The 17,846-nt window shown below is 38.3% G+C and overlaps 1 protein-coding gene across 1 annotated transcript in view; it reads left to right on the top strand.

Moving 5' to 3' along the window:
- mef2cb (myocyte enhancer factor 2cb) overlaps positions 1-17,846 on the top strand; it is a 90,595-nt gene that overhangs the window by 36,256 nt on the left and 36,493 nt on the right. The window contains exon 3 of the mRNA XM_047381010.1: positions 3,019-3,269. Coding sequence (XP_047236966.1) covers positions 3,216-3,269 — 54 coding nt within the window. The 5' untranslated portion in view covers positions 3,019-3,215. The remainder of the gene's footprint in view (positions 1-3,018; positions 3,270-17,846) is intronic.

The raw sequence follows: 17,846 nt of genomic DNA, 5'->3' as shown, positions 1-17,846 counted from the left end.
GGGCCAGTATGAGATTCTTACTGTATGATCACACTTAATAACAGAGAATTTACATAAAGTTTTGTTACAAAAATGGGTAATGCGTATTCTTATTGCTGCTAATATAATATAACAATAAAATATAATATAACATTGATTATTACATTGGCAATATTGTTATATACAGCAATTATCTATATATCTAGAAGATTTAGGTTTCAATGTTATGTTTAAATGTTAAAAAGATGTTTCGTTGGACTGGAAGTAAAATTATAAATTTGGACAAGCTTAGCCAATGTCCTCACCTAAATCAGACACAGTAGCTCTGGAGAGGGTTAAAGAGTAGGGTGATGGCACAGAGCCCTTGCAGTCTCAAGGACTTGGAGATCATTACCAAAAATAAAAATGCCAATGCCAAATATAAGCAGGGTTTAATTATATAAAGATTTGTCCTCGTATTATTGAGAAGTGTACATAATTTTCAACATTTCAAATAAATTGTTTCAAATATAATGTAAAGGTAAGTGACAGATTTGAGGGCTGTTTATCAACCTCTGATAGGTACATGTCTCCTTTCCTAATAACAAATATCCTAGTTGAATGAAAATAATTTTATATCTGAATATGCATGTGGGTTTAATATTTTGGGCTCAGCAAAAAAAATTAAGCAAAAATATTGGAAAAAAACACCAAATGTATTGGTAATTTTTAAGTGTTGCACAGAACATTACAATTTTCTACTGTTCTGATTGTGAGTAACACAACTATAACAAGTTAATAGTAGTGGAGAGGAGCAGTGCTGGATTTCTCTATACTCCACATAGCTGGAGAACTCTCTGGTCACTTTGGTACTCTCTTTGGCGCCTAAGTAAATGATTTTTAACAGTAGGGACAGTATGGAAAATCTTTGTGATTTTTAATTCTTAACTTTTTAAATCTTTGATATACTCAAGGTTTAATGCACAGCAACATGTGGAGGAGGGGCACCACTGCACTACTCTATGCTTCATACAGCACTCTAGCACTTTCTTTGATATAATTTTAAATAATTTGAATGTTTGCCTGAAGAAGCAAAAATTTTGGGCTTTATAACAAAGTTTTTGTCTCAGCCATGGCAAAAACAAGGACAAGGACTTTAAAACTCAAAATCGGGGACTTAGTTTTAGGTTGGAAATTGGATATTCATGCTCTACGGATTCGGTGGGGCCTTCCTCCCATTGACCCGATGCAGGCAGAGTGATTACGGGCAGCTGCTCCTGCCTACTGCAGTCGCTTCAGTTTCATATTGGTCTTGTTTTTTGGGGGAAATGTTTGTTTATCTGAACAGCTGATTTTATGTGTAGTCACTCTTGAGTTTTATTAAATTTTCCCATTTCTCCTGATTCTATGGCCAATCAGTGAACAGTAGTCTGTTCACTTCACATCACCTCCGGTCATACCTGCTCAGGAGCAGTGACCAAAAAATTAGGTACTGGTATGAAAAGACAGTAAGGGATACGCTTGCAAAGCGAGCCAAGTGGAGTGGAGCTGGTCTAAACAGAGCCAGTAGAAAAGGCGCATAAGAGCCAAATTATCCCTGGAAGTCTCCATTAAAAGCTTTCATTATCAATTTCCTACTCTCAAGCACAAAAAGGTCAAATGCATATCAGTGTCCTGCACTACATCTCAGGGGCTTGGATTTGTCTTGTGCTTCCTTGGGCATGTTACTCAATAAATACATGGATTCAGGTTAAATACATGGATTTGGGAATATATGCATGGATGTATGCAAAAGAAGAGAATATGAGAGAGTGAGGAAAAAGAGCAAGAGTGTTTGAAAAAAGAGAGACAGTGAGTGATAGAGAGAGAGACTAAGACTGACATGTCTTTTGGTGAAGTGGTGTCGTCTTCCACATCAATGTCTGATGCTTGTGCTGCCAGGTGCCGGAAATGTGGTTCAGAAAGGAGAGAAGAGAGAAAAAGGGGAAAGTAGAGAAAAAAGGCAGGGTAGATGGAGGATTTTTTTTTTTTTTTTAATGTGACGGCGCTGACAGCTCCCCTGCATTGCACTGAGCTTAAATAATGGGATGCTCATTTGCATAACGAGGGACGTTATCACCTCTACTGTCAAAAGAAAACACAACAACAGTTCTTCTGCTCCTCCCCGAGATAGATTGGGTTGGCCTACTTTAGCACTCCAGAGAGATGCTCTGGAGCTCGGGCTTAGCCAGGCTCATACAGGAGTGCACACACACATATACTTATACACACACATGCACACGTATGCACATGGACAGCCGCTCAAAGTTTTTGGAGCGCAATTCTCTTTTTCTCGCGGGTGCAGTCCTGAGCATAAAGCTGCAGGGCTCCACCTGAGTGAGGGTTTCTACACCCTCATCTGTTCACACAAAAATACTGTTTTTTACTATTAATCAGGTGGTGTCACTGACTTGCAGTTTCTCCAGCTGGATTAAGTGCAAGTTAGAGTTCTGCTTGATGCTAGTACAACTTTCACAAAAACATAAATTTTTTTTAATTCTCCTTGTGGTTTTGTTTTGCCAGAGTGTGTCAAGACCCGCGCTTCTTTTTTAAATCTGCCTCTTATCCTGCTGCTCACATCTGCCTTTTTGGATATGGCTACAGAGAGAGTAGTAAAAGTATGTGGCTGGCAAGTTCCACTGTCAATATACAGTGCCGTTTCAAGGGAAAGAAACAAAATGAGTTTCTCAGAGCGGAGGTAATGTAACAGTGTTGGTGATTAGAGCATTTAAGTTAGCGGCACATCCAAAACACTGTCAAAGAACGAGGCAAGATTCTGACAGCGCTGTCTTCTCTCATAGTGGGTGCCTCAGTAAAAAAAAAAAAAAAAGCAAAAACTGATTTGCATGATATCGACAGTGAAAAACACAACATTTCTCATAACATTGTTGACAGATTCTTTGTCTTTCTTCACCATCCCTTGTGGCTGCCGTGATGCTACTTTTATATATTTTTTCCCCTCTCACTATTTTGCCATATTTCATTTCATTTAATGCTTACCCCTCCCTCTCTCTCTTGCAGGTACAGATGCTGAAATCTTTGAGGTGATTGGAACAAATAGAAAGAAGAAAAAAGACAGATAAGAGATAGCAAGAGTGCAATAGTGAAGAAAAAGAGGAGCGAAAAGAAGAAAAGAGGAGAGACAGAGAGAGTTAGACAGAGAGAGAAGAAAGCTTTGAGTTATTCAGAAAGAGAAGAAAAAGAAAGAGACGGGGACGATGGGGAGGAAAAAGATTCAGATCACGCGGATTATGGATGAACGCAACAGACAGGTAAGTCCCGAGGGTGTGGGAGGATGGATGAGTAGGAGAATGGGGGAGAGAACAGGCTGAAGGAGGAAGGAAGGAAGGAGAAACACCCTACACCCCCAATAGCCCTCAACAATGAAGGTCTTCTGGGAGTCTGGGCAATATGTGAACTGGGGAAACGAAAGGTGCATGCAAGAAAAATAGTTATTATAGTGCCTTGCACAAGCATTCATATGTATGAAACTTCTTTTTTTTTTTTACATTACAACCACAAACTTTTTCATTAGGATTCAATGTGATAGACCACCAAAAAGTGCCATGTAATTGTGAAAGTGAAGGAAAATTATGATTTTAGCTTTTTGTTTCTTCAAACAAAAAAAAACTGAAAGTGTTGGGAGTTTGCTTAACAAAATTGGTAAACACGCACAATCATGAAGACCAAGGAACACAGCAGACAGGTGAGGGAAAATCTGCAAAAATAATATGTATAGCACAAATGCAAATTTTGTGCATTCCAAACATTTGATATTTAAAATAAAGACATTGTGAAAAGTAATGTTGGGGTGTAAGCAAACCTTTTGAGGGAGGTGCTCTAATCAGAATGACAAAAACTGAACTGTTTAGCCTGCATGAAAAAGCTACATGTGGAAGAAAAACACTTTACATTAACCTGAACACACCATCTCATTTGAAAACATGGTCATGCCAGTGTCATGCTGTGGGGATGCTTTCCTTCAGCAGGAACAGTGCAGCAGATCAGAGGTGATGGGATGAGTGATAGCTAAATACAAAACAATTCTTTAAACCTCTTAGAGGTTCCAGAAAACTTGTGACCTGGTTGGAGGTCCATCATCCAAATTTAAATCCAATAGAGAAACATTGGCAAAACTTGAAAACTGACGTTGAGCTTGAGCTATTTTGTAAAAATGTTAGTAACTCGCTGTGCAAAGCTGGTAGATACATAGTATTAAATACTTGCAGCTGTAATTGTAGTGAAATGTGGTTCTATAAAGTATTCACTTTGAGGGGCTGTATAAAAGCATGCCATAATTTTCTGATGTTTGCTTGTGAAAAACTTTGAAGAGATCTATCCTTTGCCTCCACAAACAGTTGTGTGCTTCTTTAAGTTGTCCAAAATTCTAATAAAATGCATTCAAATTTGTTGCTGTAAAGTGTCTGGAAAGCATTGCTTTCTTGGTGGAAGAGTTGGCATATGATGGTATGTATATTTCTCATATATTTAGTGTAAAAAAAACTAAATTGAGGCTTTACATTTGTGCATTTTAAAATTAATTCTGTATTACTACACTTTCACACAGCTGAAGTAGCCTTTTACACACTCAGTCTGTCACACACACATTTAAGCTCACCGCAAGCGGAATATTACCAGGAAGAGTGTGTAAGCACAAGAGTCAGGGTGGAGTAAAAGCTAAATAAACAACCAAACAAAGATGGAATAGTTTAGGTAAAAAACTGGAAAACAAATACTGTAACACTATTTTTGTATTGAGTACAATCAGTACCAAGATCTGCAGCTCTTGAAATCAAACGGGTTCAGCTAGACAACAGTTATAACAAAAGACATAGGAACATAGAAAACACTTTTCAACAACAGCTGGCATTACTTGAGAGAGATATATAAAATAGAGCTAATAGGGGACAGAGAGTTACAAGTAGACTCTATAGTCTGTGGCAGGAAGTAGACAGAAACAGAGCTCTCTCCGTGCCCTTGAGGCCCACAATCGATCACTTCCTGTGGCATGGCTGACCACTGACACTTTGTCGGGCTTCCTGGCAGCCCAATTGGATCCATACGCTGCTAAGGTGGCCTCTGGATCACAGGTCAAACACATACACAGAGCCAGTTGTGTTGCTTTTGAGACATATTTACTTTTGGGTGTATACAGGCATGCTCCCCTGATGTTTCAAGCCAGGTTTTATCAAGCAGTTATCTTGTGGACATAATTTTGGGAATCGGAAGAATATTTAAAGTTTGGATTTTTGTTAAGTGAGGTTCTGGGAGGTTTTTATAAGGATTAGTTCCCTTACATGTAGTAGAAAGATGTTATCTTGCAATAAGTGTGTGGAAAGCAAAAATATCCTCAGAGTGCTGGATGTCAGACAGATCAAATATTTTAGTTTCCTGTAGCAATTTAAAATGATTCAAACTGAATATATTTATATATGCAGGGTACAACACTGGCTACTAATCATTTACACTTTCAAAAGAAAGTTTTAGCTAAGCGATGTCCATGATACTACGGTTAAGTCATATTTGTTTAGGCTACTGGCTGTGTCAATATGCCTGATCAGGTGCAAGTTGTATTTCTGCTCTACATTTGCCAAGAGTGTAGTAAACGTTTGAATTTTCTAGGTCTAGTAGTTGTTTGGAAACTGTGTTGAATGACTCCCAATCAGTTTATCAGGTGGATTCATAAAGCCTGTAGCTTCAAAATTTGTAACTTTAGTATAGTAACATGGACACTGTTCAGCTAGGAAAACAGCAAGAACAAGAAATGGTCTTCTGTGAAAGTGTAGATAGTTAATACCCACTAAAACAGCACTGTATCTTACGAATAGGATCATCTTCTTATTGGGTTGTCTAAAATGGATCAGCTAAAATGGAGGAGCCCTATCTGATTAGCTGTTAGCCTTCAACCACTAAGGATATATGGCATGCTTTGTTTGTACATGAAAGTCAAATTTTCAGATCGCAGCCAGAAAAAACAACAAGAACATCCCTGAAGTTAGACTTCCGACTGGAAAAGTGGGCAGTTGCCAAGCAGCAAAGTATATATTAAATACAACTTTTGTGCTGGTAAAAAATAGTTAAGTAGCAGCTATTAACACTTCAAAGCACTTCTGACAGTTTGCATCTTTTAAAATAAGAGGCACATGCAACTTCTATTTGGGAACATGCTACTTTTGGAGGAATAACTTAGAGAAAAATGTTTTTATCAACTTTTGATGCTATTAGTAGTTAGCATCCCAACAATTAACAAATCCCATTGTTTTGTTGAATTGTTGGATCCAGAGCTCTGCCTCCAGAAACAAATCATGCTATTATTAAGTTATCTACAAACCGATCACATTATGACATCTATCTGTCATATTACTAAAAATAACTTCTCAGAATTGCACTTCCACAAATCCAAACAGCCTCTTTAAAAGTTAATAAATGAAATGCAGTTAAGGAAAATGTAAATAAAACAAGATATATGAAAACATTTGCTTTTATACCAGAGTTTTTTCTTACTAAGAGAGACAGGCAGGCGGACCGAGAGACAAAGCAAGATCAAGGAGGAGGTCACAGGAATGTTACATGAGGACTATAACTATCGAGTTGCAGCACCCACTCTCCCTCAGTGTTATCTCAGGCCCTCTCCCTCACCTCCGCCTTAGCCTGTGCCTGCAAGCTGCACCGAGCTCTCTGACTCCTGAGGATAAGGATGGAAAGAGGGAGACAGGAAGGACACCTGGGGGGAATCGATGCCTCAGATATCTTGGCTTTATTTACAGGGAGAGGAGGAAGGAGAAGGAAACTGAGGAAAGAGACAAGGGTTCACAGAAAGGAAAATCAATAAATTGCTGCATGTTTCTTATTTGGTTCTTTAAAGCGATAATAATCATTAATAGCTGCTGTTTAATAGAAATAACAACTCTTCCTGACATGACTTCATCGAGTTATGTGGAAAGCACCACTCTCAATAAACCTGAAACCTAAATAGGTGACATCATGTTGTTTGAAGGAGGAGAACATCACAAGACTAAGACAGACACGGAAACTTAAATTTTCTTCTTTAAAGAAAAAAAAACAAAAAAAAACGGAAGCTTTGCCTTTGCATATTTTCACTTCCTTTTTGAGGAAATATCCCAAGCCCAAGCCAAATAAACACAAGAGGACCGGGTATAGTGCTGCTCTCTTCCTCACATTCATAACATATTTCAGTTTTTTATGTCTAAAACATTTACTGTCCACTTGTGATAACTCAGAATTTTGAAGTGAGGTTCTTGTAAAAGGTTACAAGGCATTATTAACATCTTACATTCAGTAGATAACTTACTTGGTGTCTTCATTTAGCATAAAACCAGATTAATTAGGGCTGAAGCTAATAGCTTAAGCAGAATTTCACTATCCTACTAAACAACTCCAATCATAAAAACATCATAGTGGTTAAAGCAAGTAGCTTACAAGTAATTAAACTGCTGTCAAATTTGTGTTGGGCAATTATTTACAAAGTCTATATTTACTTATTTGAGGAAATTAAGGTAGGAAGCAGCATGCCACCCGAATAATGATCTCAAATAAAAGCAAAGCGATGTAAAAAGCAAAAATATTATGCAGACACTACTTTATTCTCCTTGAGGTAAAAGGCAAGAGCGTACATGTGAAGTAAATATTAAACTCCTTGTCTATGTAATTCCACTATATGCAACTGGCTTATAAAGCCTTAGAAAAAAATCTAAATTCATAGACATATTTAAACTTTAAGAAAGTAACGCAATAGTTACTTTCCCTGTTAACTAGTTACTTTTATAGTGGAGTAACTCAGTTACTAACTCAGTTACTTTTTGGGAGAAGCAACTAGTAACTATAACTAATTACTTTTTTTAAAGACACTGCTCCTAGCTCCATTTCCTATGTAATTATTTACAACCTCCTCAGCACGTTTTGAAATGGATGATGCGTCTCACCACCCAGGGCACCGTTTTGTCAGGGGGGATGCAAGCACTCCAAAATAAATATTCTGTTGGCGTTATTATCGTCTAATGCAGATTTCAGGACAGTTTAAATGTTGCCATGATATTTTTGAGACTGGAGTTGTTTTAGAAATTTGAGGTAAATCTGAAAAAAAACAATATCATTATGTTATTTAATTTTTGTCGCTCGTTTCAGAAAGCTTTATTTCTTGTAGGTTTGATGATTATGGCTTAGAGATAATAAAAAACCCTAATTCAGTGTCTTAGAAAATATGAATATTAGAAGGAGGGTAAGCCAGAAAAGGTCACTGGTAAAGAAGCTAGTTGTTCAAAGAGTGCTGCATTCAAGCATATTCATACAAAAGGATAAGTGGCAGGAAAAAGTATGGTAGAACAAGATGCACTAGCACCAGGGATATCTGCAACCTTGAGAGGATTGTCAAGCAAATTCTATTCAAGATTTGGGGGAACTTCACAAGGAGTGGACCGAGGCTGGACTCAGCATATCAAGAGCCACTACACACAGACCAAACCTACTAACCTACTAATCTGGATATATGCTGAATGAGCATGGCTAGAGAGTTATTTGCTCCAGGTAAGATACTCCTTATAACCTATTAACAGAGCCTCACTTAAAAAATCCTTAACTATCCCTTATATTTACCCCCCTGGACCTTAGTATATCAGATTTTGTTTTAGATTTTGTTCACCCAAATTTTCTGAAAATACAACTACAGTTATGAGAGAGACAATAAATATGCACTCACAGTAAAAAAAAAAAGCAGAAAGGGGTGCTTCATGCCTTATTTTTAAATTTACTGCAGTTTTTCCTGGATTCTTACACACTCCATAACACCGCCGTCTTTGGAGTGGCAGCACTCTGTGGAGCAGTCAGCACTACCTTGCCACCTACGGAGCGGTGCTGCCTCCCCTCCCCTCCTGCACTCCTCACAGTGGCAGGATCACACTGGGCACGGCGCCTGATTCTCTCTGGGCGGCCACTTTGGACTGCCACCCCCGGGCCCTGAAACACTTCCCCAGAGCGGTGGCAGAAGGGCTAGGCCTCCCTGGCGTTGACTGGCTGCCCAGAGCTCTGGACAGTGGGCAGTAGTGTGTGAACCCTGGCTCAGAGCCGCCCGACCACTCATACCCTCTCCCAGCCTCGGGCACATGAAAGAGCCCCCTGTGTCATAAACTCATGAGCTGCACACAGAGAGCAGGCTCTCATGATCCACACACACATAGGCAGCCATATACTCCTACGGTAGAAGATACAAGTAAAGGTGTGGGTGCACATACATACAAACATAGCTGATTATACTATAACATACATATTTTACATGGTACATTTAATGTCCTTGCGTACCTTGTCAAACACATGCTTTCCTTCATGTTGCAAACATTTAAAATACGTCTTTCTCTGTCAAGCTCATCATGGAGATCAACTACGGTAATTTACTGCAATTGGCTCTAATTAGTGTTACCTCTCCAGTTAGTACACTCAGTGGGCTTAATTTAGGATCACTTGTTTGTGTGTGAATTTGTGTGTGTGTGTGTGTGTGTGTGTGTCTGTTTGTCCTTGTGTGGGACATGTGGTCTCCAAATGGAAGGAACCCAGGGGCCAAAGGTTAAACATGGATCAGGTCATCAGCGACTAGAAGTAAAACAACTTGATCTTTCAGCTCCCCCAAAATAAGCTGCCCACAATCATACACATACTGGGGAGGAAAATTAAAAGAGTAAAATTGTTTGTCCTTCTGTGTCTGCTTTCCTCTTTTCCCCTCCTCATCATGTGAACCACAGCAGAAAAGCCAAAAGAAAGGGTCTTTTTGTTTCAGCCTGCAATGCATTCTTCCCTCCCAATCAACAGGGCTGGGGTGAGAAAATGTGTGAGAAAAATTAACAGCAGGAAAATAATGAGGCCCACAGGGTAGCTCCTCACCCCTGAACTCCTCTTCCTCTAATTCCCTGTTTCCCACCTTCCATCGCTTCCCTCTACTACCACTGTGAGTGGCACTCCTTTGGTGTCAACTGTTTGCCACTACAGAATCTCACCTGAGAGGGGCCAACTAAGATCACACCATTTCCTTTTATTTTATGTCTGCAAATTCTTTTTGTTTGTTTCTTACTGCACATTCATTAAGTTATCTACCATTAGTGGGATAATTTGATCTGAATGATATGGATCTCCACCTTGGGAGCCATTGTGTCAGTGCTTATTGTCATTTACAGTCAATAGGGAGATGGGAGCCTCTCTTTAGTTCTATATAGAGCAAGCACTTTAAGGAAAATGGCTGTACGCCGCAGCTAGGTGATGCTGGTATCTGAATGGATATTCCTATTCTGTGCACAATTCAATTCTGACGGCGTTTGACCATCTCTATGTCAATGTTTAACTGCCCAAAATGGTCAAACGTGAATAATTCAGTGCTAAACAGAGATTGTTTAAAACTCAGATTTAGATTTAGAAATATTATTTCTGTTTTTTTTTTATTTTATTTAAACAACCTTAAATAGAGAATTCCTGTCTTTATTGTTAAGCCTTAACAGTTTGTTTTTGTTTTTTTATTCTTTTTTTTTTTGTTTGTTTGTTTTGTTTGATTTAAAAGGAGATCTATTAAATCTTTAGAAGAAATGTTAATTCATGGGATTTTTATGTAAGACATATTTAAGACATTTTAATACTGAAAAGATTCCCATGTGTTGTCTTAAATTAGAATTAAAAAAAAAAAAACACCAATTAAACATTTTTCTGTTTTGTCTTTTGTCATTTTCTTTTCACAATCTACACACTTACAGGTTTACATCTTTTTTTGTTAAAATAATTAAAATGTACCTTTGTTGGAGCAATAAAGCAATTAAATGTAATGTGTGAAAATTAGTTTCAAACGATTTATCTTTACTACCTTATTTAACATATTCAAATGTGAAATGCACCATGTCATGATAAAGACTGCAAAGTTATTTTTGTCGATCGGACCACTAACTTGGGCCCTTCGATGCAACATCCACTTTTTGTCACTCTTTTCCAGCTGCAGTGTTTCAGCATAAACAGGAAAATGCAGAGGGGCATAGCCAATTCACAGCTTCACTGAAACTTCATTACTGGTTAAAACAATTTAAACTGATGTGCAATTTAGGACCTCAAACTAAAACTGGGTAAAATAAATTTTTGTCTTTTTCTGTGGTTAACAGGTAGCTATTAAGGGGGGCTCTTCTTTTCCATAGCCATTAAGGGGGCTCTTCTTTTCCATTTCAGATACTGAAGCAAAAATTACTTGGAGACTACTGCTCTCAGTTCATATGACACAAAGAGAGTACTCAAGAGGATGATAAGTGTGGTTTTCAAGAGAAAAAGGAGCATAGAATATGTTAGAGGTGGGACAAAAGCCTTTTTGTCATAATGTCTCAGTTTCTTTGGCTGTGAGGCAGAGTTCAGGCCAAGGTCTCCGACTGCTCTTATTCCTTTTGCGCAAGGCCCTGTCTTCCTGCTCTACTGTGACAATAGGACAAATGTTTGTCTTAAGACAAATTCTTCACAAGTGGCTGACATCTGTGTGTGTGTGTGTGTGTGTGTGTGTCTGTCTGTCTGTCTGTCTGTCTGTCTTCATATGGCCCTGTTTGGTTTATTAACCAGCAGTTTTTGGGTGCCTGTCTATCCACTCCTCCTCTTCCTTCACCTCCTCCTCCCCCAGGGAAGAAGGCAGGAGGTGGGAAGCAGAAGCGAAGCCATTGTGAAGGGGAAGCCACTGGCCTCTTCCTGTTATGAGAGGAAATGCATACAAATGTGCTTCCTGTGCATCCACCCCCACTTTTTTTCTCTCTCTCTCTCCTTGTCCCTCCCGTCTTTATTTCGCCCTTTTGTGGTGCAGAATCTGACTGTATCCCTTCTTTTCTCCATGTATCACTCTTGCATATCTTAAGTGTTTGCCTGCCTGGAAAAAAAAAAGGAATTACAGGTCAGTTAGATGAAACTGAGCATATTTTATTACAAAATTTTATTAGATTGGTTGGTCCATTCCCGTTATGACAATATCTATAATAATTGTACATGTAAAGAACAATCACTGTGAAAAAATCTGTATAGGAAAGAGGTGACAGCAAGTAAAACTACAGTTGTTCAATGATTACCAAGGCGTGTGTGTGCGAATGAATTTCTGCAGGCTTGTGTGTTAAACTGTCGGAATCTCCCCTGGGAAGGAGCTGAGGAGGAGGATATGGGTGAACAAATAAGCTGTATGCTGCTTCAAGTTTGTGCTCAATAATTTTCACTTAAGAATACAGATACGTTGTGGATTATGAGATGATTAGGTATCAAAATACACTAAATAATGAGTATTTAAAGTGTAGTTCACATTACTTTCTCATTAGTACTTATTATCAAGCAGATAAGTTTTAAAAATGTTGCTTTATGCTCTGTTAGCTTAGATCTGCTGATCATGGGGGTGAAAAAAGCTCTGAAAACTGTATTGCTTTATGTTTGCATTCATGTTTTGTGTATGAGGCTTCACATTTCAGTTGCCAGTATACTGTGAAAAGAAACAGTTGGGTATACACTTACAGTAGTCCACTTACCATCATCCAAAGCGCTGTCATGTCAGGCTTTCTTATATTAATAGTGTTATGTCTAATAGCATTGATGAGCAATGGAACAAAGGTTGTGCCCACACTGACATATGGGTTGTTTCCACCTGAGAATTTTTTGTTCTTTATTTTCTGTGTGTTTTAACACCCACAGTACCCTCACAGTGAGGAAGATTAATACTAATTATCCTAATACAAACAACATTCAATTTGAATATGATCATATCAAATTAGTTTGTTGTCACTGTAAAGCAGTAAACAAAAAAATGGGATCACTTAGCAGACTTATGTAAAAGGTAATTACCTAGATAAAAAAAGTTAAATACCAGAATAGATTAAAAAATATGAAATAATTGCCGTAGTTCAGCATTTTACCACCTTGAGGCAAAAAACTGTGCATAAGTCTGTTGGCTGTTTTTGATGTTGCAGTGCCGTTATACTGATAGCAGTAGTACAAATGTTCATGCAGAGGGGGTGAGGAGTCTATGATAATGTTCAGTGCCCTGTCCTTCCAGAAACTCTGAAACAGATCCTAAGCACAGTGTAGGGATACCCCAGTGACTTTTTCAGCTCCCCTCACTTCCCTTGGGCCTGCAGCTCAAAAACCCTGCTGAGATGCAGTTTATGGTCATAACTAAGATTTCGGCATATCCCATCTTCTAATACCTGTCATCTCGATTTATTGTTAATCAAATGTAAGTAAATATCAAGTGTACCTACCTCAGCATCTCTCTTTACTGACTGAACACCAGCTACTGTAAAAACAGGTCAGAGCACCAGTTTAGAACTGCTGCATGGGGCAACCGATGTGTTTTTGTAGTTAATAAAAGAAAGATGTCTCAAATAGTGATGGGAAACAAAAGGGTCACTTGAGGCCACACAATATCCATAGTGTCCTCAAGCCGTGACAGCGAAGATCAGAACATAAAAACTCTGCCGATGAGATACAGCACAAATTAGCACTTCCCACCTGAAGTGTTTAACCAACCATTTGTTTTCTAGGTAGCATTCACATACAAGCAAACTGTCTTTATTTTTAAAACGTGTGTGTTTGTGTTCAGGCCATCATGCAACGTGCATGTTTATGGATGTGCACGGATGGTCTTTTGTTATATACGTGTGTCGGAGGTAACAGGTTGTATGTGTCAGGTTGAGATATGTGGGTGTGGTGTGATATTTATATGGCTGTTATTGTTTGGTCAGTTGAGGCTTTTCATTATCACACTCATTCTTTTCACGCAGTGCTGTTAAAGTGAGTGTATGTGTTAGTTATGATATGTGGGAAATGCATGCATGCAGATCTACATTCAAGATTTAAGACTCAAGACATCTTTGATTTGATTCTTCCCTTCTTTTAACAGTTAAAATGACACGATAATGAAGCTTTTGAAAAAACTAGTGACATGAAAATCCAGATGACATTTAAAGTTGTGTTCACTACCTAAAAGCAAAAATAAAACCGTCACTCTATGCCTACACTTGTTTGTGAACCTAAGCCAATCTTATTTTTAACATTAAAGCTCAATGAGAGCTATAGGCTTATATTTTAAAGTACACTTGATCAACTTATTTACTTTTGATACTTGAACAGATAAATTAGCTTTCCTTGCACAGAAGGTTAAACAAATTAAATAATCTCACCTTAAAGTGCAACAAGATACTGCAACTTCACATTAACTAAAGTAAATGCTAAAAAAACATAAAGACAGTTATATTGCACAGCAACCTGAGATGAAAAATGAAACTACCTGCATTAGGTTAGCTGCCTAGTGGTCTATGAAATTAGTTTTATTTATTTTCAAATAACATGTTTTTCTATTTCTTTTTTTTATGCTGTTTCAAGTTTTTTGCAATGCTTACAAAGTGAAAAGATTAACGAAGTAAAAGTGTCTAGACTATTCGTTAATATATGTATGTTTAGCTGTTCGACAACAAAATAACGCCAATTACTGGAATTAATTTATTTGTTCCTAGAAATCCACATTTTTGTATTAGGCAACTCATACTTGTGTCCCCAAAGTTTCTGAATAGAAATATGATATAATATTCAAACAACGTAAAACACTTTAAGTGAAGACTAGCTTTAGCTTTTTCTGATTCGGCACATACAGCTACAAAACTCTTCAGTAAACACACATATCACTCTGCTGATGCTAGGCTAACCTTAGTATGCTCCCTCTATGTTTTAATATGCCTTGTTGATCATTTGGCACATAACATGTTTTCTTTGCAGTTTCGATTAATCGTGTGCAAACAAAGATAGGCAAAGTGTTCTTCTGTTTCATACACTAAGTGCTTTGCTTTGAACTTTGCAATGACTAATCACTAGTGTTATAGCAGCATGCTCATACAATACATTCAATAAAATCTGAGCTGACCATGCTCCAAAATTAAAATGAGGACTGTATCTGGATTGGCTTGGCGTTCTGTCTGGATATGAGGCTAATTTCAGACTTGGAGAATCGCTTCTTGTATATGTTGCTCAGATTATTTCTTAAACCCGTGTTTCCAGAGTAATGCTGATGACTAAGTTGTCAGCCACAATATGAGAGGTGTTCGGAAACATGTGGAGTTCCCTTGCCTTCCGTGACTTGGTGCTCTGGTTCTTTTAGTTGTGCCACATGCCAACTTTTGAAGCAAAGTGACTGAGTAAACAGTCGATAATGGAGCTAAGACAGCAGCTAGTTGTGTCCTACGTCTGCCCCTTGCATTAAAACGTCAGTGGAAGACAACACTCATGTCATGTTCCCCCACACTATGTTTTGACCTTATGTTTTGCAAGACCTATTGACAGGCTCATGCACAGTTTGTATTGCAGCTGAGTTGCTGCATGGCTCCTAGATCCCTTTCAGGATGCTCATGTTTCAGTTGTGGATCATAGAGGTCAGAGTATGTTGGATATGACAGTTAATCACATTGTCTAGAAGTGTGATTTAATCTGAAGCCATGAGAATAAGGTTTGTGTTTTTCACATTTCCCTATAACTGTGTAAATATCAGCATGGTATTTAGAGCCCAGGGGTGCATTTTCTCCACGTGTCGAAGCTGAGTCAGATGAGTGTTCTGAAGTACGTGACCTGACGTCGCTCACACAAGTTTGACCGGTTTTGGATCGCTGTCCGTGTCTCCACTTTCAGCCTGTTGCTTGACAGCTACCTCAGCATGATGCTTTGGCATCTCAGGGATAACTTCAGAGGCAAAGGGGGTCCAGGAAATATCAGGATTTTACCCTCTCTTAGGGGAAAGACAGACAGAAAGAATGAAATACATGGAGAGAGAAGAAGATTTTGATATTGCGTTCTAGGGTATATTCAAAGTTATGAATATCTTTTCATCTCTGTCTTCTTTTACAGTTATAAAGACAAACTGTAAATGGTAGCGCATAACTGATAAACTTTAAAAATCAATTCATGGTGCAGATTCACCACAAATAGAGACCTTTTCTTGAAAGACTTGAATGGGTCTTTATGCTCTCACAGTTATATTCTCTTTATTGTACTGCGTTTATTTTGTATCTTTTGGCCCACTTAAACCTCAGAAGAAAATAGGCGAACACGCAGTTAATCAACAAACTCAGATGGTTAGCTACCAGCTGCGCACGTCTCTGGCAGCATTTCCTTGCTGTAAAAAAGCTTTGTCAAGACAGATCTCCAGTGTAATTAATACACACACAGTCACAAAGGAAAATAAAAAAGAAATTCCAATAACAATATGCAGTGTTGCTCTGGGAAGCTAGCAGTGGCACTTTTTTTTTCCTCCTCCCCGTACAACTAAAGAGCTTGCACACATGGCTTGGGAAAGAAAGCAGGTGCAGCTCACTGGAATTAACTCACTTTCACTGTTCTAGTTTTGATCCAAACAATAGGAGGTATAGAGGCTGTTCTATTTTCACTATGTGGCCACTTTCTATGCCTTTGTCGCAACGACTATTGATCTTAGGGCACATACAGTCACACAGACGTATACAGATTTAGCTGCAAGCTCACATAAAGATACACATAAAGATATACAATTCTTGTGGTTTATGTTGAGTAGATTACCACTTTTGGAGCATATGCAAACAACTTCAAACAAAGGCAAGACAATATTTTTTCTTAACTAGCTTGCTTATTCCGGCAAGCATGTTACAACAATGGTGAAAGATCAACACAAGGTACGGCATAATTGTGAAGTAAAAACCAATACATGTTTTCAAAACTTTTTACAAAGAAAAATCTCCACCTAAATTACCATGCCTTTATGGGAGAGAGGCAGAAAAAAAGAAAGACAGAAGAAAACCTTAAGAAATCCTGTTTGCATTTACCTACAAGCCTTGTAGGGGACCCAGCAACGTGCAACAGTAGATGATCTGGTCAGAGAAGACCAAACTATAACTTGTTGGTTATTGCAAGAATTTGTGGTGGAAAACCAACATCCTGAACACTCTCTCCCCATGGTGAAACATGGTGGTGTCAGCATCATGTTGTGGGAAACGTTTCTTCAGCGGGGACAGGGAAGCTTATCGTAAATGATGAGGAGATGGATGAAGCTATTAATGGAAGAAAACTCGTTAGAGGCTACAAGAAACTTGTTACTAGGGGAGAGGTTTACCTTCCGGCAGATTCACAACCATAAACATGGAGCAAGAGCTACAATGGGCTGTTAAAGATCAGAATCAGCTTTATTTGCTGGGTTTGTCCACACAAACAAGGAATTTGACTTTGGTTCTGATCAGAGCATCATCCCTATGTTAGAATGGCTTAGACCTACATCTATCCAGGCTGATTAGGCTTGAGCTATTTTGCAAAAAGGAATGGGTGTTAAAAATTAGTTTATAAAATCTAAGAGCTAGTAGAAACCTATCTGCAATCAATTGCAGCAGTATTTTGAAGCAGAAGCTGGTGAAATTAATACTTTTGCAAGGCACTAGGAAAATCTGGTTTACTGGGCACATCAACAACCAAACTTGACTGAAATAGTTAGAACTTTGCTTATTTCCATTTTGCCAGAACACTCAACTTGTTTGCGAGGGAAACTTTAACTTGACATATGGTCCACAGTAAGCCCCTGTGATCTTTGATGTACAAGCAATAACTGATCCTCTTTACCGTTATCTGACTGAGACAGAGTATTTTCAGTTCCTCCTTTTTTATTTTCTTTTTTTCATGATTCAGTTGATAGATTGTTACAGTCAGGGCATGTTGAACCATCAGGAAACTTCACTTTGACTTTAATTTTACTTCCCTTAGAGCAAATATTTTTTGGAGAAGAACATTATAATGTCAGATTTCTGTGTCAATTCCTGTTTACAGCAGGATTGGTACATAATCTCTGATTT

This window comes from Girardinichthys multiradiatus, chromosome 12 (assembly GCF_021462225.1).
Source record: "Girardinichthys multiradiatus isolate DD_20200921_A chromosome 12, DD_fGirMul_XY1, whole genome shotgun sequence".
NCBI classification, from domain to species: domain Eukaryota; kingdom Metazoa; phylum Chordata; class Actinopteri; order Cyprinodontiformes; family Goodeidae; genus Girardinichthys; species Girardinichthys multiradiatus.
The sequence above is the reverse complement of the archived record's forward strand: the minus strand, read 5'-3'. Positions and strand labels throughout refer to the sequence as shown.